Source organism: Trachypithecus francoisi, unplaced genomic scaffold (genome assembly GCF_009764315.1).
Source record: "Trachypithecus francoisi isolate TF-2019V2 unplaced genomic scaffold, Tfra_2.0 Lachesis_group13, whole genome shotgun sequence".
Lineage (NCBI taxonomy): Eukaryota > Metazoa > Chordata > Mammalia > Primates > Cercopithecidae > Trachypithecus > Trachypithecus francoisi.
In genome coordinates, this window is record NW_022681458.1 from 118,442,488 (window position 1) to 118,466,365 (window position 23,878).

At 45.8% G+C, this 23,878-nt stretch overlaps 1 protein-coding gene and 1 long non-coding RNA gene across 5 annotated transcripts in view; one reads left to right on the forward strand and one right to left on the reverse strand.

The window, feature by feature from the left end:
• The window catches only part of LOC117095115, a 46,968-nt gene extending 29,575 nt beyond the window's left edge, over positions 1 to 17,393 (forward strand). The window contains exons 2-4 of the long non-coding RNA XR_004441822.1: positions 11,522 to 11,626; positions 11,751 to 12,021; positions 17,121 to 17,393. This is a non-coding gene — a long non-coding RNA (uncharacterized LOC117095115). The remainder of the gene's footprint in view (positions 1 to 11,521; positions 11,627 to 11,750; positions 12,022 to 17,120) is intronic.
• Positions 1,743 to 23,878, reverse strand: part of CCDC93 (coiled-coil domain containing 93) — a 94,157-nt gene continuing 72,021 nt past the window's right edge. For all 4 annotated transcript variants that reach the window (XM_033231727.1, XM_033231725.1, XM_033231724.1 and 1 more), the window contains 6 exons: positions 21,619 to 21,727; positions 19,479 to 19,561; positions 17,308 to 17,345; positions 15,830 to 15,914; positions 11,374 to 11,487; positions 1,743 to 6,623 (listed from right to left, as the gene is read on the reverse strand). In XM_033231727.1, the coding sequence (XP_033087618.1) occupies positions 6,570 to 6,623; positions 11,374 to 11,487; positions 15,830 to 15,914; positions 17,308 to 17,345; positions 19,479 to 19,561; positions 21,619 to 21,727 (483 nt within the window). In that variant the 3' untranslated portion in view covers positions 1,743 to 6,569. The remainder of the gene's footprint in view (positions 6,624 to 11,373; positions 11,488 to 15,829; positions 15,915 to 17,307; positions 17,346 to 19,478; positions 19,562 to 21,618; positions 21,728 to 23,878) is intronic.

Below are 23,878 nucleotides of genomic sequence, written 5' to 3' on the forward strand. Positions count from 1 at the left end.
TAGTGGCGTGATCATGCCTCTCTGCGGCCTTGACTTCCCAGGCTCAACCCATCCTCCCACCTCTGCCTCCTGAGTAGCTTGCACTACAGTTGTGCTCCACCACGCCTGGCTAATTTTTTGTATTTTTAGTAAAGACAGGGTTTTGCCATATTGCCCAGGCTGGTCTTGAACTCCTGGGCTCAAGCGATCTCCCCTTCTCGGCCTCCCAAAGTGCTGGGATTACAGGCATGAGCCACCGCACTCAGTGTAGGGATGCCTATTAAAATGAACAGACTGGCAGGGCACGGTGGCTCACGCCTATAATCTCAGCACTTTGGGAGGCCGAAGCAGATGGATCAGCTGAGGTCAGGAGTTCGAGACCAGCCTGACCAATGTGGAGAAACCCCCATCTCTACTAAAAATATATAAATAGCCAGGTGTGGTGGCACATGCCTGTAATCCCAGCTACTCGGGAGGCTGAGGCAGGAGAATTGCTTGAACCCAGGAGGTGGAGGTTGTGGTGAGCCAAGATTGCACCACTGCACTCCAGCCTGGGCAACGAGAGCGAAACGCCATCTCAAAACAAACAAAAAAAATGAACCCAGATCGCATTGATTTCCTTCTCAAAAACCCTCCAGTGGCTCCCCACACAGGTCCCCTTCATGTTCCTCAAAGTCACCTGCTGGGTATGCTCCTACCTTAGGGCCTTTACACTTGTTATCCCCTGTGTCTGGAATGTTCTTTACACAGGTATCTATATACTCATTGCCTCACTAGTCAGTGAGTGAGGCCTTCCTTCACTTCTCAATATAAAATTGCAACCGCCACTAAGCCAGACACTCCTGATACTCTTCCTTGCTTTAATCAGCATATTGAAGCACCACATGCCAATATTTACATAGTTATCTGGCTTGTATGTTTTTTCCACTGGAGGGTAGCTCCAAGAAGGCAGGTTCTTTTGCCTGCTTTTTTTCCTGCTATATTCTCAGGGCCTGACACATAGAAAAAACTCAAGTATTTGTTGGTTGAATGCACAAGCTAACAGACGTTCATTTTTCTCATGGAACAAGAATATGGAAGCAGGTGGGCCTCAGCATGGTTGAGAGGCTTGTCATGCCTTCAGAGAGCCAGGCTCTTTCCACCTTTTCCCTCTGCCAATCTCAGTGTGTTGGGACGTCTCTTTTCATGGTCTCAAGATGGGTGAAATCTTTCCAAGAAGTTCAGCAGTCTCTCCTAAACTGGCCACAACTGGCTTAGACATCCATCCACAAACCAGCAGTTGGCCAAAAGAAGTAAGATTCCCGACTGGAACAGCTGTCATGTTCCTCTCCTGGGGCTGACACACAGCCACCTCGGAGCTGGACAAAATCAGAGTTGTGTTGGTTTTTAAAAGAAGGCAGGGTGGAGATCACCCACAGCAGGTTTCCACACAAGATGGGCACGGCTTCTGGAGGATGTTAACAGCCCCCCTTGAATCATGACTCAGAGGTATGCTTATCTTTTGTACCCCAAAAGTCAGAGGACCAGGGTTGCACTGTGATTTTTGTGAGACGGAGGGAACCCTGCAGCAGCCCATCTGTCCCAGGGATTAGTCATGTCACCATCCATTTCCCCATCCCCATCCCTCCCTCTGCTGACCCAACATGCTCCCAGAGTGTGAGGAGAGCCAGCCTCTGCTTCGCTGCCCCATTCTGTTCTACCAGAAAAGGACACCCCCCTTTGTATGGCCCACTGCCTCAAGACCCAAGAAAGAGTCTCACTACTTTTGAATCAAAGGCTTTATCTTTAAGAAAGCAGATTCAGTGAATCAGAATTTTCTTCCATTTTGGTTCTATTGTTTTAAGAAAAGTAAACCAAATTAAAAATTAAAAACTATTTTTTAATAGATAATACATGTACATGGTACAAAATTCAAAAGGTACAAAAGGTGTACATTGAAAAGTCATTCCCACCCCTCTTCCCAGAGGCAATCAGGCTGCCAGGTTGCTGGGTATCCTCCCAGAGAAATCCTAGGCATATGCAGGCAGATATATGATATACATGTGTATATGTCTGTGTGAAAACATATGCACACACATACATCTACACATTTTTCTCCATTCCAAACATTAAGATGCCATGGGCTTCTTTTTTCCCCACTTAATCATGCATCTTGGGGACCATTCTATGGTAGTATACACACACAGGATCCATTGTTTTAACTTTCTGCAAACTCTTCCATTATTTAAGCTGGTCATAATGTATTTACCATCCCCCTATACTGGTGGCACTCTCCAACTTTTTGCTATTACAATGTTTCAACAAAAACCCTTGTACACAGGTACAATTCTTAGTTCAAAAAGCTGATACATTTGCACTTTTGATAGACCCTGTCTGGCTGTCCCCCATGGAGTGCCTCCATGTCACACTCCTGCCACCACTGTATCTAGTGCTGCCACCCACAGCCTTGCACTGTGGTCCCACTTCTTGGTTCACATGGTTGAGACATTTCTACCCATCAAGTTACCTTTAGATTCATGACACATTTTGAGCTGAAACATACCTTATCTCTAACATTACTGTAGTTCTTCCCTCTCTTTTTCCCCTCTTGGGGAATAAAAAAAAATCTGTAAAAGGCAACTCCTTTGAAAGATTCAAAACCTCTGACACCTTGTTTCATCTCAAACTTCAAGGTTACTGTATAACACACTCTAAGACCCTCTAAAGTTGTGAAAACTGTTGACCTGTCCTCAAACTAAGCATTAAATAGAGGAAAGGTTCAATCTAAATTTTGCTAACAGAGATGCAAAGTTGCCATGTGGAAAAGCCATTTTATCCAACCGGAATTTCCCAGTCAGTCATCTACCTTGAGCTAGATGCTGGGGAGACTGTGGTAAGCCGGGCCCTTACTTTTGTTGCCCAGGGCCAGGCCCGGTGGCCCTGGGCAGGCATGAGTTCGGCACATTTGGGGGACGGATGTAAGGCTGGTGTGGAGCACCCACGGTATTCCCTGTGTTGCCAAGTATGCTGCAGATCGGGCACCAAATCCTCCAGGAGTTTTGCACATTTATTGTGAGAAGAGGGAATACTACTATAGCACTACCTTTTACAATGCATCTTCAGCCCGGCATAGAAGGAATGCTCTGGACTTCATGAAAAGGATCAAGAGAGGGCGAGGGGGATTCTGAAGATGCACGGAACAAGGCACTTTCCTTGGGAATCCCAACCACGGGGACAGATGATGGCGCCCATCCTATGGGGCACTTTGTTGTACTGTTCTACATTAAGATGTTCTTTTACCTTGAGGCCAACACCAGCCATGAGTAAATCATAAAGTGCTTTCTTAAAGTGTTCTTCCTCAGTGCATGTGTCAACTCAGCATCAGCACTTCAGAGCAAGGGGTCAGGCTCAAAGTAACTGTGCTACTGTTAGATGCCTACCTCCCTTTCAGGGTGATCATCAGTCACCTACAGAGCGGGCGAACAAGACCATCTGAGGCAGCAGAAATATGAGGGCACAGGTTACGGCCAGGGCTCACTGTTCAGAGTACCCTTTCAGGCAGGACGTGACTTGGGCCTGCCAACATCGACGTCACAACCCTGAGGTCTGAGGTCCCAGGCATGACACTTGGTGAGGTAGTGAAAGGACGGTCTGAAGGCCTTCTCCAGCCTCTGCTCAAGGTTTCAGGAGGCCCCAAGGGCTTGGTGTTGCCAGAGAATGCTTCCCACGCCTGGCCTTCTGGTTGTGCTGACAGACTCAGCGGACACTGGCAGGACCCAGCTATCCTGAAAATATGTAAGGGCTACGAGCTAGAACCATTAAAACGATGAACTTCAGACTAACAGAGATACGCTTGACCAACTGGGAATTTGCCCTCTGTTAAAACACCCCTCAGACGACTGTTTAACACTCTGCATCTCCCTCTAGTGGTGTTAGCTAACCCCAGTCATCCAGTAGAGACAGAGCACAGGTCAAAGACATCAAAAAATGTCCTAGCATCTCCCCACGCACCTTGCGATCACCCAGTCTTGTCCTGCTCACAACAGCTCTGACTGCGGCTTAAGCAGAGCAGTCCCATGCACTCCTTAAGAAGCACATAGTGGGAAGGAGCCCCCAACCCAGAGGCTGGTGGTGATTCCACAGCACTGTGCAGCCTGCCCGCTAGCAACTCCCTGTGCTGACTGAGCAGGGAGCCTGTCCCTCCTGGGGAAACCTGGTTCCTCCTGAAGCGCACATTTTTAAAAAGTAACTTAAGGATGTTCTTGCTTCCTTTTAACTCTGGAGAAGCCTGTGGGCTTAGAGCATAATGCCACACTATGTCTAGGCATACAGAGAGCCATAGCCCTGGGAAGACCTCTTCTGGCTCTCCAGGTGGTTTCTGAAATGATCAGGGGCCTTGGGGCATCTCCTTAGCCTGTATGGCTTCATTATAAAGTCCTATCCTAATGACTCAGAAAGACACTGCCCACACTGAAGGCTGCCTGCAGCACGAGTGAAATGTGAGCTCAAACTGGCTTCTGTAGTCTAATTCAAAGTGTATTCAGGCAACAGAAACTGATTTATCCGTAGTAGGCCTTGTGGATTAAAAAAAAAGGGAATAGAGATATATGGACACCTCTCTATACCAAAACCAAACCAAATGAAACTCCTGTGAAACACAGCTCAAAATAAATGCCTGCACTTTCAAAAAGAATTACTGGCTGCTTTGGATTAATCATGCCGTACTTTCCCCATCAGCACAGAGGTGGACTCCAGTAACCCCAAAATGTCATCTGCCTCCTCTACCATCTGTGGACAAATACTCCAATAACTGCCCCAACTGCTCACAAAGTCCAGTTAGCCAGGGGTGGGCCTACAAGCTGCTTAACAAGATAACGCAGATGTTTCCCTGACTGAAATAATTTCAAATGCAGTCAAAATTCTGTCTCCTTCCCCTGCCTTCAAAGTGCCACCTGTTCTTTTGCAATGACTGCCTCAACTTCATCCAGCCCTTCAAAACCCCCACATGACCCCGGCTCAGGGACCAGCTGAGGCGGAGCTGCACATGGCCCAAGAAGCGCCCTCACGTGGCAGTTTCTATTTGCAAGCTGCTGCTTCCCCCTGGCTCAGGCAGGCCTTGCTGGCCCTGGTACTGAAACCAGTGGCTGTTTTTAATCCGGCACGTGTGTGTGTTTTTAAATCTGTACATGTCAGCCCTGCTTAATCACATCCATTAGGGAACTAAAAATGAACACATTTCTGTGGCTGCTGAATGCCCCACTTGGTTGACATATTTCAGCTTTTGTGTTACCGTCCAAACCTGCCGCCTGGTATGTTTGCAAGATTTATGCAGAAAGGAGCACAAACCTACTGAACATGACTGAGTTACCAGACTCCTGAGGACCAGGGCAGCAGGAGCTCCGTGTCTGACCTGCACTGGTCATTTCCAAGGATTAAAGTCAACCGTCAGCTGCCCTTCCAAGGCCCTCCAAAGCCTTGTCTCAGCCCTACTTCCTAGACGGGTCTCTGAAGCCTCCTGAAGAGACCATTTATCCCCTCGTTTCCCAACACACATGCCTTGCACTCCTCTGCATCCTCTTGGGTTTTTAATCATAGTGTATTTTCATTTAAAACAATCTTCCTGCCTGTCAACATCCGATTCTCCCTTTAGATTGGGCCCAAATGCTGCCTCCTCCAGGAAGTTTCCCTGGATCTCTGCAAACCCCACTGCTCTTCCTCCTGACACCCTACTTGCCTTGACTGCAGGGAACAGTGTCTCTCTCTCTCTCCTGGCTCAGATCATGACCCATCTGCAGTGTAGCCTCATCAAATGTGCCTTCAGTGAGGGGGATGCACAGCCCCTCTGCATGCTGTGACTCAAATGAACATTGGAGCAGGGGAAGGTGTAATTTTTATTGAAGTCTCCTCAGCACAAGGTCTGTTTTCAATTTTCTGAGAAATAAACCTGAGTAACGTATAAAAATTAAAACGATACTGAACTTTCATTCCGGTTGCTGTCACTAAGCCTGCTGTTTGGCACCTGGAGGAGCTAGGAACAAAAGGTACCATGGCAGGTGAAAGGCCCAAGTGACCAACACTACATGGGCTGATCATTTCAGCTACACGCCTTCTGTTTACTGAAAAACATCTCAGATGGTCCAGTTCTGTGGTCAAGTGTGCTGTGTATCTGCCTCCCTGGGCCACCTGCTGGGTGCCTGTGCAGTAGGAACTCTGTTTTACATGTCTCTGAATCTTCCTCAGTGCTTATTTCTCAGTGGGTGCTCAATTAATACTTGCTAAACAAATGAATTCTTCTTTATTCAGAGTCCACACAAATACAGGTACCTTTGCAAGTGCAATGTTACTGGAGACATAAAAGTTGATCAACAGAGAAAAGTACTGCTGACATTCTTCACAGGATGCTGGGTGTTATCCAAGCCACATGTTTACGGTCTGATTCCATCAACAGCAGCCAACAGAGATGAATGGAAGCAAAGAGGAGAAAGAAAACATCCAGGTTGTTGAAACCATTACACCTGCATCTCTCGCTTTCAGAACCATTTCACGATCTTGTAGTTGATATACGGTGCTTAAAAGTAAAATCAATGACATACAACCATGGCTGGGGATGTTCAGGAGGCCTTCGCTTTCACCTTGGACAGCAGCATCTCATTCTTGCGGCCCTCCTGGAGGGGAAGCAGAGAGTATAGAGAGAGTGGTGACTACATTAGCACCCACGTGAGGCCAAGATGGTCTCAGTGCCCTTCGCATATCCCTATGGGAGACATCTCCTGGCCAACCCAGTCTCTTGGCATGCTGCCGCCAGCATGGTGAAGCTTCCTGATGACCTATAACATCAACACCAAAATAACTATAATGATGCTACATTTCTGGGCTGTCAGACTGAAAACAGGATGAGAGGATAGGCACTGTCACTCCTAAAGACTTCATGAAGTCTATGAAACCTCAAGGGGATGGAAACAGAAAGCACACTTATCTGCCAGTCTTGGCGTACTATGGTGAGTGAGTGGGGAAAGGCTTTGGAGACAGCAGCCTAAAAAGAGAGCCCTAGTTTACATAGCAGGCAAAACACGTAGAGTTCTAACAACAGTGAAGGTTAAGAATATTCTTACCTTTAAGAAACTCAGAAAATAGGATAAAAGATATTCATCAAGAGATAATGGGGCCGGGCACAGTGGCTCACGCCTGTAAACCCAGCACTTTGGGAGGCCGAGGCAGGCGGATCACGAGGTCAGAAGATCGAGACCATCCTGGCTAACACGGTGAAACCCCGTCTCTACTAAAAATACAAAAAATTAGCCGGGCGTGGTGGTGGGCGTCTGCAGTCCCAACTACTCGGGAGGTTAAGGCAGGAGAATGGCGTGAACCTGGGAGGCGGAGCTTGCAGTGAGCCAAGATTGTGCCACTGCACTCCAGCCCGGGCGACAGAGCGAGACTCCGTCTCAAAAAAAAAAAAAAGAAAACCCGCCCGCCCTTAAAACCAAACTGTATGAAATCAATGGCGTGTGCTACGGGTTATCATTGAGGGAGGTCACTGCTCCATCCTCTGCCTGTAGAATCTGACATCCAGTGGCACAAGTCACCTCTGCATCATTTCATGTTCCCTTCTGGGGTCATCTTCAAAAGCTTCTAACTGCGCCTCCTGCCCTCGTTCCACTGGCTTTAGTAGCTCAGGATACCTGCATCTGCTAGCAAACCTCCAATAACTCCAACCCCATTCTCTGGGCAGGGTCACAAGGAGTCCTGCTTTTAAATTGGGAGATAAAAGCGGTAGCAGAAAGGGCCCGGAGAGGTAGAGCTCACAGGCTTGGCAGTGGTCAGGCCTCCAGGGTCTGTGTTTTCCTGGAGGTGCATTTATTATAGGAGAAAAACTTTTACCCTTGAACCCTCTGCACTCAAAACCCCCATGGTCAATTTTTCCACCTCCCTGGGCCAGGGTCAGGTGCTCTCAGCTCTCTGGAGGCCCTGATCTTTTGGCGGTGTGATGGCAGCATGACCACAACGACCCTGGTTTTGCTAAGACTAGTGCTGGCTCATCTACAGGATTCAGACGTATCTTTCACTCAGGGAACAAGGAAACAGGTGGGTGCTTGCCTTGGTGGTAAGGCTGAATACTTTGAGGCTGTCAGAAGCAAGGCGCTCTGACACTTTTCAGCACCTTTTGGGGGAGAGAGAGGCAGTTCATGGGGAGGGCAGTGGGGGTGACACAAATAAGGTGATGCCGGGTTACATGTTATTTTCTTTTAGAAAATAACAAAGTTTTCCTTTTTAAAATGGATTGAGATGTATTTGAGGGAAAAAAGACTCCAGCTTAAAACAAATGGAGGGGAAGAGATGGAACAAGAACAAAGAGCTACACTATTATGTTGTTATACTACACTCTCTACTTGTGTATTTTTGAAGATTTCCATAACAAAAATATAAAACAGTAAATAAGTTTAAACTGTCACCCACCTCACCATTTAAATGAGGCAAAAACAACCCAGAAGCATCTGAACTCTACCATGGGGAACTGTGTGTGTCACAGCACACTAGGTGATGCTTATACTTTTCGGTAGAGACAGCCTACGATGTCACCTAGTATGTGAGCCTACAGAATCATAGTCTCCGTCTCTTCAAAGCAAATATAAAAGAGGCGCTTTGGCTGTTTGCTTCTAGAAGAAAAGGGAATGTCTCATCACCTCAGTCTCTTTCCTGCTGAAAACTCTATCCAGGCCCACTAGGTGCCAGACAGAGAGCTAAGTTCACTCAAGGTTATGTACCCAAAGCCAGCTTCACAAAAATGCAGGGTTTGAATTTATCAGTGCTATGGAATTTAAATCTTAGTTTCATGACCTGATGAAACTGTGGCTTAGAGACACAATTCACTTAATACTGTGATTAAGGTGATGTCAGAGTACATGTTGTTTCCTGGCAGACTTACAATTAATTAGCTCTCTCAGGGTAAGTCAACGGGATTTTAGAGAAAACCCAATATCTCTAATGAAGAAGCTTCTGGAACCAGAGGAGGCTGGGAGTCAGGATGCAGGCATGACTTGGTACCTAAATGGTGCCCATGGCCCATCACTGTTGCCCATTTAACGTGGGGTAAACCAAACCCAACGAAGGCAACCACTAAGCTGGCAAAAAAGCTGGCAAAAAACCGTCTCGTAGACAATAATGTTGTGTTTTCCATGAAGAATAATTATGGCACACTACAAGTGCTTGGGCCCAGGATGCAGTGAGAATTTAGAACGCAAAAACCAGTGAGGGGATGGTGAGAAGGCAAAATAGAGGGTGCTGGGAGAAGGCTCCACCCTGGATGAAAGTCCAAATTAAACTGTAATATATAAAACAGAAAAGCAGCAGAACTAGTCTGGCTGAAGATATGGGGTAGAGGCTGTGGAGTAGCAAGCAAGTCCCTATCATCACCTCCTCCTCAACACCTGTGGTGGCCCCAAATTACCTCGCAGGAGCTTGTGGGAGAAAGTTTAAGATGCTGGAACACTGACATGTGGTTGCCAATTTTAAATTTTTGCCAAGTAAAATGTTCAAAAAAAAAAAACAAAAAACAAAAAAAAAGGACTACCCACCATCACAATTATTTTCTAAGACAATTTTAACACCAAAAAATAAAAGGACATGCTAAATGTGCAGTCAAATATATTTAAATGAAATATGTAAGAACATTCTTACATCCCCTCCCCCTCTTCTGACTTGCTTTGGACTCAGGGAAAGAGGCCCGGCAAGAATCTGGTCTAGGTGTCTTACCTGGCTCTGAAGGAACCACCCTCTGTGTCTGGTGTGACAATGACTGCCAGCACAGGTGGGAACTCAGACCCAAGCCACTTAACACCTCTGAAGGAACTGGTGCTTTGGAGGTCATCCTAAGCTCTCACCTGAGAGCCTGCTGGGCGAGAATGAGCTTTTCCACTTCATTGTCAATTGCTTTGACAGCTTATACTAATCCTCCTCAACTTACTTGATTTTTTGTTTCTACACTGTCAAAAGGGTGTCTCCCAGCAAAATTTGAGATGCAGCTCTCCTTTTGTGCGTTTTGATTAAAGGGAAGGACGAGCTCTGAGTAGGGCAGGCAGCAAATTCCTAATTGTTCCCTGCCAGTTCGCTCACTGGCCCTTCTGGGACCTCAGCTTCAGTCTGTGCTAGCCTTAAAGGAGTCCCATACTGAGCCGCAGACCCTCCGCTCCCCATTCCTGCACTGCTATGGCTGAAGAACTCTTGCTTCCCATGGCTATGTCCTGCTCACCCTAGAGGGCCCTCCCGGACCACACCACCTAAACCAGTCTCCTCATACGGCAAAGTCTGGAATTGTTACTACTTGTTATGACTTGTTCTTAGCTTGTAATCCGTCTCTCCCACCACAGCGTATGCTCCTTAAGGAGGGGGAGGTCTGCGTTACAACCTGGCATCTGTCCAAGGGTATAGTAGGAGCTGGAACACTGGAAAAGATGATATTTTGAAATGCCTATGGGATATGGCTTCCAGAAGTTAAATCACAAAAAAGATGTAGTAGAGAAGGGAAAGATGAGGAAGGAAGAAAGAAAAGTCTTAAAATAAGAACAAAATTATGAGCATGGGAAGACTACATTTTTTATTCTGCAGACCAAACACCAGGATACAACCTACCTTTAACTCTGCTGTATTTTCAGCAGTCTAAACTCACTGAAACCACATGGATTTAGGTTAGGGAGAAGGAATTCCTTAAAATAAAGCTGCTGAGACCCTAGCAAGGGACAAAATGAAGTCTTTTTGGAAAATCTCTTAAGGGCAGGCACGTTTCTTTCTGGAACAATGAAGAGTAACTGCCCAAATGCAGGAAGAAAAAACAGGGAAAACCAAAATTGACTTGAGTGTTGGGTGTTAGGAGATGACAGACCTGGTGCTGGATGTTTCAAATTTCTCATCTGACCCAACGGAACCCACCAAATGAGGAAACTGAGGCTGTGAGGAATTAGGTCATTACCAAAGGACACAGCTGGTAAGTGGTAAATGTAGGATTCAAACCTGTGACACTTCAAAGTTCTCTCTTCCCACACAGTGTCTTGAGGTCCCTCCCTACCCTAAGATTGGCAGGAGAGGAGATTCTATATCTGAATCCACAACAAACGCTGTTTCCAGGTGGCCCTTGATATGGACTGATGGAGTCATTTTGTGAGTTTCATGTGCTTACTAAGTGTTAGGAAAACTCATGATGTGATGTCTGGAAACATTTAATTAGACCTCAAGATGGGCCACAGAAAAACGCAATCTTCAGCTACCTAGACGCTACACTTCACTGCCAGATCACACTCTGTCTTGTTATTTCCCTTCACAGACCAAAGGAAAACCAAATAAATTGCTGTTTTTTAGTGGCTACTTTTGAGGTGAACATATATCTCACGTTAGCCTTAATGTGTTGCCCAGCCTTCCTCTTACCTCCTTGAACTCTTTCACAGTCTTAAAGTAGAGCCTCTGCTTTTCTAACAGCTCCAAGTACTGGTCGTTCAACTGGTCTCTTCTCATTTTGTTCTCTTGCTTTTTCTTTTCCATCTGTTGAAACATGGTGGGAAATGGTGATGAAAAGACACGTTCTGCCCAAGGGCTGCTGGCCACATCCACAAGGCGACAGTTGTTAACAGTTTCATGGATTTCCTCCCAGTAAAGGAAGCTTCAATATATAATTTTTGAGGTTGGTTCATTTATTTGCATGATATTACATGGAGGCTCTACAATTTATTCAGCAATTTTTCTATCTCTGAGTATTAACTGTTTCCACTTTTTTTTTTTTCTTACTACAATTTCACAATGGACAGGTTGGTGATTCTCAACTGGGAGCTATTTTGACCCCCCACTACCCACCTGGCAGTGTCTGGAGACAGTTTTGATTGTCACAACTGTGAGGAGTGGGTGCTACTGGTATCACTGGGTAGAGGCCAGCAATGCTGCTAAACATCCTACAGTGCACAGGACACGCCACAGCAAAGGATTATCTGGTCCAAAATGTTAACTGTGCTGAGGCTGAGAAACCCTGATTCAAATAACTGTGCTCATATAATAAAACTGTGTATCCTCTTTTGATTTAATGTAAGTATTTCCATGTCAATACAAACTTTCTACAAATTATCATTTTAAAAACAACACAATGTTCCTGCTGATTGCTAACTTACCCATCTTTCTACTGGTAGACCATTTAGGATATTTTCAGGATTTAGATCATAAATACATGCGAGGCTTTGATTTAAAGAGACTTTTCTAAGGTACCCAAAAGCTTATTCAGTCAACAAATATTGACTTAGAATCTACTGAGTAGCTACACGTAGTGGTGAACATGGCAAAGTCACTGCTCCCACAGAGCGTACATTCTAGAGATTCACATTAAGCAAGCACCCCGACAAACAGACACACAAAATATTCCCACCACTGATCAGTCCTATGAGGAAAATAACATGGGCGGAGGTGATGGAGAGGAGGGTGGGTGCATGGCCTCCTCAGCCTGGAAGCTCAGGGAGGCTGAGGACACTAGAGCAAGGCTGGCAATGCTATGTGCTATATGTCCAGAAGGTAAACCCAGAGCATCAGCCAGGAAATGAGGGCAGAAAGAGTTACGGTACTGACCGGGTACCTGACTCATGGCTGGTGCCCAAAAGCTTGTTGAATCACATTCTGAGAGATGCTTTGCCATGGCTTTGCTGATGCCTGACCGTGATTTCTGTGTTACACTTTGGAAAGGATTTGGTAAACACAAGCTACAGGTAAACTGGCTGCATTTTACTCAGTAGTTCCCTCCACATTATAGGCCTCTGTTGACTGCATAGGACAAATGCAACTTGGTGTCCCCAAGGCCTACCCCAATGCTATTCAGAGAAAGACCCATCACATATGGGGACTGATTTGCCTGGTCAAATCCTGACCTTGCATCCAGTTCCTGAGTCCCAAGACCCTGTGCCCTGCTCTTTCCATAGGTCTGCATATGGATGCCTGGTGCACACCCATACTACATCTCCAGTTTGGTGCCCTCTTGTGCCCAGGTCTCCCAGAGTGGGCAGTCCCCTCTGGGGTCCTTGACTGGTGTCCTACTACACTTGGAGCCCTGGCTCAGCAGCAAGTCCTGATCCCTGCCGACGGAACCCCTAATGCTGCCTCCATGGGTCTCTCACACCCACTCACGATCCTGTCACAGTGACACACTAGCCCACCACAGCTCCCACTACTGTTCCTTCATGGGCTCCAACTCTCAAAGCAGCAGACACCTTTTCCGCTGTGCTGGATAGGACCTCACAGCTAGGTCCCTCACTCTTATTAGGACAGCCAGCAGCTCTTATCTCAGGACTTTCCTCTCTGCTCTGTACTTTAGCATAACACTTCACCATAACTGATTATGTCCTAGTGAGGTAGCAATCCATTTGAATTATGAATTTATCCAGGATCCACTGTGGGAGTTACTGTGGCAACCTAGAAATAATATGAGCTTGAGGCCAGAAAGGCTGGGTTCCAATCCTAGTTCTGCCACTCACTGTGTATCCTTGGATAGCTAATTTAACTTTTTTGAATGCCAGGTCCTTTAGCTAAAATAAGAATATCACCCAGATCACCAGTTTTGTTATGAGAAGCTTATGACATTAAATGTTAAGTGAATGATCCATCATCTGGTCCATAGTAGCTGCTCAACAAAGACAGTTTTTCTTCTTAACATTTCACATCCTAGGATGCCAACTCACTCTAAGAAGCAGGAGTTGAATCTTTGATCTAAGCTTCATTTGCACACTCTTCTCAGTGTCCCCTTACCCAAACGTAACTTTGTTATTCCCTACTTATCACCTATTCACACCCTAGGTCTGTGAAGTGCTTGTGCCAAGCACTTGCTCACAGTATTCCAGAGATCTAGACACCTTACCTCCTCTGAGTGAGGTCAAAATGCTGACTGATATGTGACCTCTTCTTTACTCAGAAACCCTTAGACGGGGCATAAACACCTATCCAATCATTGTTAACCAATGCTGGTCTGCTATGTAACACTCTGAACCTGCTGGTTCTGAGAAACTTGTGCTTGAGAGGACACAGACTCCCCTGCCACATCTATGAGAGCAGGACCCATTAGGGCACTGTTACAGGGAAAGCTACATTTAAAACAAACAAACAAACACAATTAAACACATCCATGCAAGTGAGTGCTGTTCCATCCAGAGTGTCAATCAACATTCAACATTCAAAGTGTATCTGGAACCCTCTTTGACTCCATTGAAAGAATTCACCCATTCAACAAATAGTCCTTGAGGGCCTAACCATGGGTTAGGTGCTACATCAGCCACTGGGGATGCAGACCAGAGAAAGAGAGCCCACTCTGCCCTGGGTGCCATTGACCCATTTGGCACCCACCATGGAGGGGAGAGATACAGCAACACCTGGTTTCCACACCGGTCAGCACTGAGGGGCCAAGAGCATGAAGCCTGGGGGAAAGTGAAGAGAGTGAAGGGGTGAGGCCCATTTCTTCCTCTGCTCTGGCTCATAGTCAGCAACAACAGGAATTCATGGGGTTCTTTCCTTTGGCTTCCGCTTCCTGTTTACACTGCTCTCTGTAAACAGGAAGCAGAAGCCAAAGGAAAGAACCCCATGAATTCCTGTTCTTCTTGACTATGAACCAGAGCAGCTTCCTGAGGAGCAATAGAATGGAGGAAGTGTCTAACACACTGATACCTGGGCTGTCACAGGCTTTTGGTCAGCCAGGTTCTCTGCCTTCCACCTATTCACATCCCAGGTCACTGAGAGGGGACTGCATTAGCTCTCTGCAAGACAGCCTATCCTGGCTTGGGTGAGTGTGCATATACAGGCAAGCACCGACTTATGTCATTCTAATTTTGATGGCTGAATAGTCCCAGAAATCGTGCTTGTTACTAGTGATACTTTTTTTCTCCTCCTTTGACATTGTTTTATTGAAGTCATTCACAGAGGGATTAATGGTCTTTTTCTACAGGGAAAGGGACATGGAACACTTCTGCCCTTAGCTCATCTCTTGTGAGATGAGATTACAGGCAACTTGAATGTTTGTCTTCTGTAACAGGGTTTTTTTATGATGACAGGACCTATGGACAATTCTCTTTTTCATGTGTTTATATTCTGGCATCACTCACTGGAGCCCTTTGCCCCAAGATCATAAGAGGAGAAACCCGACATCCCCGGAAGATTTTACCGCCATGTCGGAGAACCACTCTGGTGTGATACATTTTTAAAACAGGACCATAAGCAAGAGATATTTGGAAGTACTAGTTAGGGTTCATCTGAGAATGGTGGTAGGAAACTGCAGCTGTCTCTGTAGGAAAATCCCATGCTGTACCCTGACTGAGTGGTACCTCTCTGTTCTCTTCAGACTTCTGAGGCTCAATTTCCTCTCAGTTTGACAGAACTCAGTTCAGCAATGATTTCTCTTTTTTAGAGGGGGGTTCCTGAAAACTAAAATGCTCTCAAGATCTTAAGATTCCTAAGGAATGAATCTCTTGTGGCAGAATGTCAGCTACCACAGATTCCCCGAGGAAGCGAATCTAGTCAAGAGCGGAAGCCTGCTGGTGAAAGGTGGTCTCTTCATCTGTAAAATGGGTTTGATACTGTTGACTTCAGAGGTCTTTCAGGAATGTCAGCACAATGCTTGGTACACAGTAGGTGTTCAATACATGGGAGCTGCTAACAGCAACTTTTGAACGCCTGGGTGTAGGCAGCTCATGGGACAGGCCCTGCCCACTACAGAGTAAGATGCGTGGTGGGAATCCCTCTGTAGAAATGTGTGTTTTCAGGATTGAGGGCACACTCCCCAGCTACCAGAAGAGACCTGTTCTTCCCAGGACTTTCCCTGTCACCACTATAAAACCTGGGCTACATTACAGAAAAGAAGCCATCTGACCTTCATTCTACTTTGCTTAATTCCTTCCACAATCTGTTCCATCTGACGTAAAAACTGGTCCCGGGCAGCAGGGGAGGCCATGGCTCTGAAAGAAAAACCAGCAGAGTTATGACAGGGACACAGGACTCTGAGGTAGGGGGAAATGCCAAGCAGTCAGCTCTGTATCCAGATTATACATCTTGGGAGAGGCAATCAGGCCTTTGCAATGCACAGTGGAGCCATGGGGGCCCTTGCGATCCCAGGCAATTAAGGATGCTAAACCTCTGAGAAGGCATGGAAATTAGCCTGGTCTTATAATTGCATATTAATCTTTTTGTCATACTTTCCCTGTAACTTTCATAACTAATATGTATTTTCTTAAAGTAAAATGTGACTAAAATTAACAAAAACATTATTTATTTGAAATATGGCATGTACTGCTTAAGTAATGAATTTCACTTGGTTTATAAAAAAATTTGAGGATTGGCAGATACTTGAAATTGGTAGACATATTCTGAGATTTCCTAAAACCAGGTCTGAGAAATCTGGTCCTATTTCTAGAAGCAGCAGCTAAACAAGTAGATTCCCTGGTGTCCTAAAACATTCTTCTTCACCTCCAACTCTGCAGAGGGAAGGACATCAGGAGGATCAGAACATAAACACACAAACACACACACCCCACCGCATGCATGCACTGAGAATTATCCTGAAATGGGCTGACGGAGCAGAACTCTTCACAAGACACTCAAACCACAGGCTCTCTCAATCATTGGGAAAGAGGAAAATGGCATTTTTACAAATGTCAAAAGGTATTTTACACAGTGAATCTGAATCTTATTAGGAAGCTGTGGGCTTCCGTTTTTTGGTTTTTTTAGAAAAGAAGCTTAAAATCTAGAACCTGTAACTCATTAAGATCTCAGTCTCAATGTGTCCCCTGTCACCTGCCAGAGGACAGCAGAGATTTATGCCAGAGAGAAGGGAAGCATGCTCTCCAAGGAGCAAGTCCTGGGGCTGCTGGATGGTGGGTGAGCAAATGGACATGCTTGAGGGCTGCCTGATTTGGGAACAGGTGGGCCTTGACATCTAGTTTTTAGAGAACAATGTACACATTAACCAAAAAAATCTACCGTGAGATTTTAAAAATCTAAAAAATTATATAAATTCCATTATGTAAATTTTAAAGCATCTCTATGTGTTCATTAACAAATATAATTTGACAATATACAGAGAGATTTTAGTAGGTAGGCACAGTCAAATTACTGGAAAGTTAACTTTTTTCCTAAGCTCTTCCTTTACTCTACTATCATTATAGTTTTGCAGGTACTCAAGGAGAGTGTAAACAAGATACCTAGCAGAAGGGCTAAAAGAGTAAGAATCACATACCCAGCGTTAAGTCTTGCATGTGCCTTTGTGAAGCACAGTAGAGCAGTGTAAAGTGGGCTGAATTCAAAGTGCAGGGTGGCAGGGTATTAGTGGGAAGGAGGACTGACAGTACTTACTGTGAGAAGTTCTCATGAATTGAGTTCAGTAGACTAATCTGGGGAAGTAAAAAAACAAATGAAATTATAAGGCAGGCAAAAAGATTTCCACACTACTGCAACTGCTGCAAGCTTGCCTGTCTCCAGATACTGCTTCTGCAAGGAACACAAGCCTTGTTTATGAAGATTAAAGTAACATATGAAAAAAAAAAAATGAGCCACATGTTCTGTCTCACAGTTTTCCTCAGGGAACCCACCTTCTTCTCACAGAAAATGCCCTCTTCCTACAGGGCATTCCCACAGGAATGTAGGGAGAGGGTGCTTTGAAGGGACCTGGATCCCAGCTGAGAGGACACTAAGCTAACATTAGGGCTCTCTAGGCAAGCTGCCACCACAGTCCTTTCTATCTTGCCAAACACTGCACTTTATTTTCAAGAATAACAGCTTAAGGGAGTCAGAGAGTATGGAGAGTGAGAGTCATTTACACTCTATTCCTTCCCACAGAATCTTCTTGCCAATGCAGCAAGCTAAGCTGCTGGGTGGCTGAGTGCCTCCGAGGGGATGCTCTGTTCAAGGCCCGGTGGACACTGCCTTAGCCCCACAGCAAATTATCTTATCTGCCCCAATGATACGGTCCTTGGAAGGGCTCCAAGGCAGGAGTAAGGAAACCTGGGTCATCTTTCTGGCCATAAAACTACTCAACTTGGGAGCTCAGAACTAAGTAAATACCACGTGTGAACTTTAGGTTCACAGTCTACAATGTAGACTATTTCTTGTCCTTACTACTCCACAGGAAGGTTTTAAAGTTCAAATATCACAGGCATAAATCCATTGAAAATAAAATACCACATTTATTCAAATGTAACATTCTAAACTGGTAACATGGCTTGGAATTAAAAAGCCCAGCTCCCCACTCTGCCTCACAAAATGCCCAGTTTTTAAACAGTGGAACAACGTTAAACACTGCTGATGAAGGAAGCTCAATGGGATTTAAGGCCTTTGGGAAGGGGCTGGCCTATCCCTAAGTCAGGGTTGGCAAATCTTTCCTTTGCCAGGTAGGAGGGTCTCAAGGCCAGGATGTGGGGCACAGCTATTCCCCAGGTCTGATGCAAATCCCATAAAATGCATTCATCTATTCAAATGTTTATCAAATGTCTGTTATATGCCTACCACTGTGTAAGGCCCTGAATACAGAAAAAAACAAAACAACTTCTCAAGGAGTGCCCTCTAGGATGACAGAGATCTACCTGGTTTGTCTGACAGCAGGCAGTAAAGGTGACAGTAATTACAGATGCTTCAATTTGGGTTCAGGTAAAAGATACATTTGTAATATTATCCTTATTAAAGTAATTAGTGTAGGCTACAAGGCGATAAAATGAAAACACATTCTGTCAACCTCAAGGTGAGGGGGAGGGTAGGAACAAGTATGTACTGAGAATCCATCATGTGTACGGAACTTTACATTTTCTCATTCTGTCCTCATTATAATCATCATCAATGTAATTAGGTGTCATCCCCATTTTACAGGTGAGAAAAATGAGGCCATACTAAAACCCAAATAAACCCAAACCTGACTGACGCCAAAGCCCGTGTTCTCTTCAGGACACCTGCTGCCATGGTGAAGACCAGGACTGTTCTTTTTTAAATTAAGACATATCTGCATACTGTGCCCGAACCGTTTGCCATCAACTTGGGAAAGCCCTGAGCCATTAATTTAACCTGAGTTTTTAAGCATTAGAAAGATGAAGGAAGTGACAGTGACCCTTTCACCCTGCTTTCAATTTTACAAACCTTTTAGTTCACGCCTATGTCGGCCACTGATTATTAAACAGGTATTTTCTCCCTGTAAACTATAACAAGCCCACCACCCCCATTCAGCTGGTTCCTCCCTTCCTTTAAAACTCAAACTAGTTTCACCAACTCCAGAGTTTCCATTGTGTTCCTTTTAACAATGGCATTTCCCCCACAGCACTCTAGAATGGCTGTCCACCAGTCTCACTTCACAGCAGACAGTCTGGGCTCCCAAGGAATCTTGTACTTTCTGACTGGGTATGCCAGCACTTAGCATATAAAATAGGCACTCTTTCTGCTAATGCTGAACATATCTGTTCCAGACATCAAGTTCACTTGACTTCCTGGAGTCAACTGCACTGTTAGCTGCTTAGCCATTTTCTTTTCATAAATGTTCTTACCTCTTTTTCCAAATAAACCTTTTTATCGTCCAGGGTATTATATAAAGTGAAGAACTGCTTGGTTTCTTTGTGCACTGCTGAAACTGTAAAGGTAAAGCAATCAGCACATGAGTAAGAACAGGTATCAGAACACCCTACCTGCCCCTCTCCCCCATGTATGCACTGCCAGGACAGCTTTGTCAGGCCTGGGAGCTCACTCTGCAGAAACCCCACAGTGCACAAACAGAATCTCCTGGGAAGCTTTTAACAAGTCTCAGGACCAATGAAAGGAGAACGTCTGAAGGTGGGACCCGGGTGGTGACAGTGAGTACCCAAAGTTGAAAATTACTCCCACAAATGAACCAGCCACCCTTACCTCATCCAGCTAAAGAACTAGGTGGGGGTTGTAGATATTTGATAATAATACATGATACAAGTATTTTGATGTAACTGCTTGAAAATGTCCTTAGTGTAAACATGTCTTTATCAGATGATTTTAACCTATGTGAAATTTGTTCTGTGAAATAAATAGATGCAGGTATTATTATTACTAAAAACTTTGAAACAAGTAGGAGTAGAAAAGTAAAGGGAAAGATTTAACTTAAAGCAGAAACTACTTTCTGCTGAAAACTGTCACTGCTGATCCCCGCCTCTGATCATCTGAGTCCAGTGTGAGGACTGGATGAAACCCCAGCCTGGTGGGGCCAGGCCCGTGAAGGAAGCATGTTCTGAACTCCTCCAATAGAGCCAGTGCTCTACCAGGAAGGATGCCAGAAAGACCAAGGCCTCAAGGCAAAATCTTAGGTGGATTTTGAAATACCAGGTGGGAACTGTAGGATAATGGCACTCTGGACTCCGGTACCAGCTCCCAGGCCAAGATGCAGATGTGCAAAAGGGGTGAAGCTAGGTGAAGTGGGCCAAGATGATGCAGGACTTAGTACAGTGTATTTAGGATTCTGAAGATTACCCAAGAAGTTGCAGGGAGCTATTAAGTATTAAAGCTTTTAGAGTAGAATGATAAAATATATGTTGAAAAAGATCTAATTAGACTCTGGGCAGCAAAGGAAGGTGGCTACAGCAGCAGTCCAGAAGAAACAGACAGAATTGGCAAGCAGCTTGAGTCAGAGAAGTAAGACGGGTCCAGTGTGCCTAAGAGGAATATGGGGTGGGGGGGCTGAATTCAGTTTTGTACCTGTTGAGTTTGAGGTATCATGGGGACATACAAGAGTAGGAGCATGGAGAAGAGGTGATCAGTTCTTGCCTGGGGTGAGGGCCCTAGAATAGGTTTACAGGATCTGAGTTGGGTATTGAAAAATTTAGCCTGACAGAAGAGAAGGGATCCAGGCACCAGGAACAGGAGGAGTCAAGGCTAAGATGTCAAAGCTTATGGTTTGCTCAGAGGCAGTGTGTGGCCTGGCAAGGCCAGAGTGAGTGTTCAGATCAGGAAAGGGGCCTCCAGGCAGGCCACTCAGACTGGGGAGGAACCCAGACATGGTAAGGAAAGAGGCTTTGTTCAGTAAGGCCTGAGGAGTTCCTGAAGATTTGTTAGCAGAGAGAGAAGTGACAGAATCAGATGTGTGGCTAGGGAACTTGCAGGCACTGCAGCTAATGGTCATTTAGCTGAGATATGATGCAAGAGCAGATGTGGCAGGAGTGTTAGGAAGAGAAAGGCAATGGTAGCCTTGAGGGCCATTCTGAGCCTGATGAGACATGGTCTCTTATTCAGGCTGAGGGGACACGGTCCTGGGTTACTGGGTGAATAGGATGCTGTTAAGGGTTAAGGACCACATCAGCAAGAAAGTCTGTAGAGAACAACGAGTGAGGGCTGATCTCTAGACACCAGGGTCACGATGTTCCGTGTGAAGTTGGAAAGTGGTGCAGGAGCTCAGGGGAAGGCTATGTGGCTGACGAGGATGAGGGCTGCTTTGAAGCTTTATTCTAAGAGCTCAACTGGTTCAACCATCTGTCCATGGAGAGGGCAGTGAGAGCACCACAGTGCTGCTCCCGGGACTGCCAAGTAGGCCTGTTGATGAAACAGAGCTTTCTGGTGGTGGCCTTTGTGGACTGTGCTCTGGTGCATGCTCCCCCATGCTAAAGTGGAACAGACCCCTCGCCTGTCCCTCCCCAGCCTGGAGAGCTTGTCTGTGGTCGATACACCTACTCTGGCGGTAGAGTTCAATAAATCTCTTCTGATACTGTATCAGCTCGGCACGGCTAGGGACTTCATCAATCTTGCGGTGCAAAATTGCTATTTCTCGATTTCTTCGAGCCTAAATGCAAAAGGGAAGCAGAGACAGTACTATTTGGTAAAAGGCCTTACATGTTCTCTAGGGAGCCAAAATACTGCCTGCACCCCGACCTGAGCCCAACCACAAGCCCTACAATGTAGGCACAAACTTCTGCCATCGGCATAAAGGTCCCCATCTTAGATTCGGATTGACTTTCCCACTTTCCTAGGTGTGGGAGGAGGTGACTGTGAACTGAACCACAGAAGGCACCAAATAAATGGACCAGGAGGGAAGACACTGAATGGAAAAGGCTTCCACGGACAGAGCCTGCAGCTAGCCCACCAGGCCCCCAAGGAGTCTAGAGTAGCCAGCTCCACCACTGCCAGGTGGGGACAGGCAACAACAGGAATGCTTCAGATGATGGGAAGCTATGCCACCTTGCTGCCTCCAGATACAACCCAAATTCCTCATCCTGGTTGAAAAGCTCCTACAACCTACTCCTCAAATACTTTCCAGCATTTTCTCCCTTCCACGGACTCAGGAAACTGCCCTACTGACTGGGTCTGGGAGGCATGGCACTGCTGTGTGGTGTAGCATGGTGCAAGGGCAGCTGCACGGGGAACAAGCCACTCATTTGTGCATGGCTCCCACTGAACATGTGTAGACTCTGGACCAAGTAGGCTCTGAGTGCTGCCTTTCTTCTGTGCCTGCATCCCTCTGTCCACCACATCCTCCCACTCTCCTGCCTGCTTCACCTGCAGCAGCAGATGTGAATCTCTAATTCACTGGTAAATAGGAGACTCCTGGTGGGAAACTCATATTCATGTCTGGCGACCTAATCCAAAACTGGGTCTCTGCAGCTCTAGGGAGAGGGAAGGATGTATTTCTCCCTTAGGCCAAGGCTATGCTCCCCATGGGTGCTCAGGCGCTCACTCCTGGTTTTCTTTCAGGAGTCTTAAGACACAACTCTTCAGTCTTTTACTACATCTGTAACTTTTCTCTAGCTACTGACCCTTCTCATCAGCATTAAATACATTCCTACATCCTCACTTCTTAAAAAGCCCTTCTTTAATCGCCATCACCTTTCAGCTACCAGTCTCTCTCTTCCCTTTTATAGGGAAGAGAAATGTACTGAGAGCCACGCATATGGGAGCCTCTGTCTACCTTCAACCGACTGCGACTGGGCTCTCCCCAGTGCCCCACTGAACTGCTTTTGCCAAAGTCACTGCACACCTTCTCAGGGACACACCTAATGGACAATTCTCAGCTCCTAGCCTTCTTGATTTCTAGTGGCACTTCCCCACCTCTCAGCTGAGCTCTCTGCTCGGCTCCCATGAGCTTCATGCACTTGTTTTCCCTTCTGGCTGCTCAGGCGCATCCTCACTGGAGATCCCTCCTTTTGCTCTGCCTGTCCTCACATGCGCTCACCAGGGTGCAGTCTCAGGGCCTCTTCCACATTCCACAGCCCCGGTCCTCATCAACATTGCAGATACCCAAATCTCCAGCCCACACTATTCTGGGAGTCAGATCTGACAACCAAGTACTCCTTGGACATTTCAATGTGGTTGAGTACCCCAACTTTGAAAAGCCCCAAACAGATCTCATTAACACTCCTATTTATACTCCTCCTCTCACCCTTAACCCTAGTCCATTCCTTCTCTTTTATGCTTCTTCTCTATGAATAACACAAATATTATCCACCCTTGTGTTAGAAATTCCAGCATCATCCTTGACTCCTCTTTTTATCTCAATTGATACTAAGTTCCATTAGCTACAGCCCTGCAATCTGTCCCATCAGTTCATTTCCATGCATTCTACAGCCACTGCCTAACTCAGGCCCTTGCCCTCAGCAAGCTACTGGCTTTACTGAAGGTTTCTTCTGGCCAGTCTGAAGCTGCCCTTAATAAGCAATTTGCACATAAACTCCCTTGAACTTGATGTATATATAGACATGTCTTGGTTCTCAAATAGCCAGCATTTCCAGGAGATGGGGCATCCTATTAGTTCTGGGACCTGATGCAATGCTGAATACATACAAAGCACTCAGTCAAAAAGTTTCCAAATATGCAGCTGTACTGTCCCGCTTTTATTTAATTCTATGCCTCTTTAAAGATTACTAGGGACTGTAACAAGGACAAATTTGACTCACCCAAATTTATAGCCATCTCTCAGCTCAGCAAAGTAAGTAGGTGC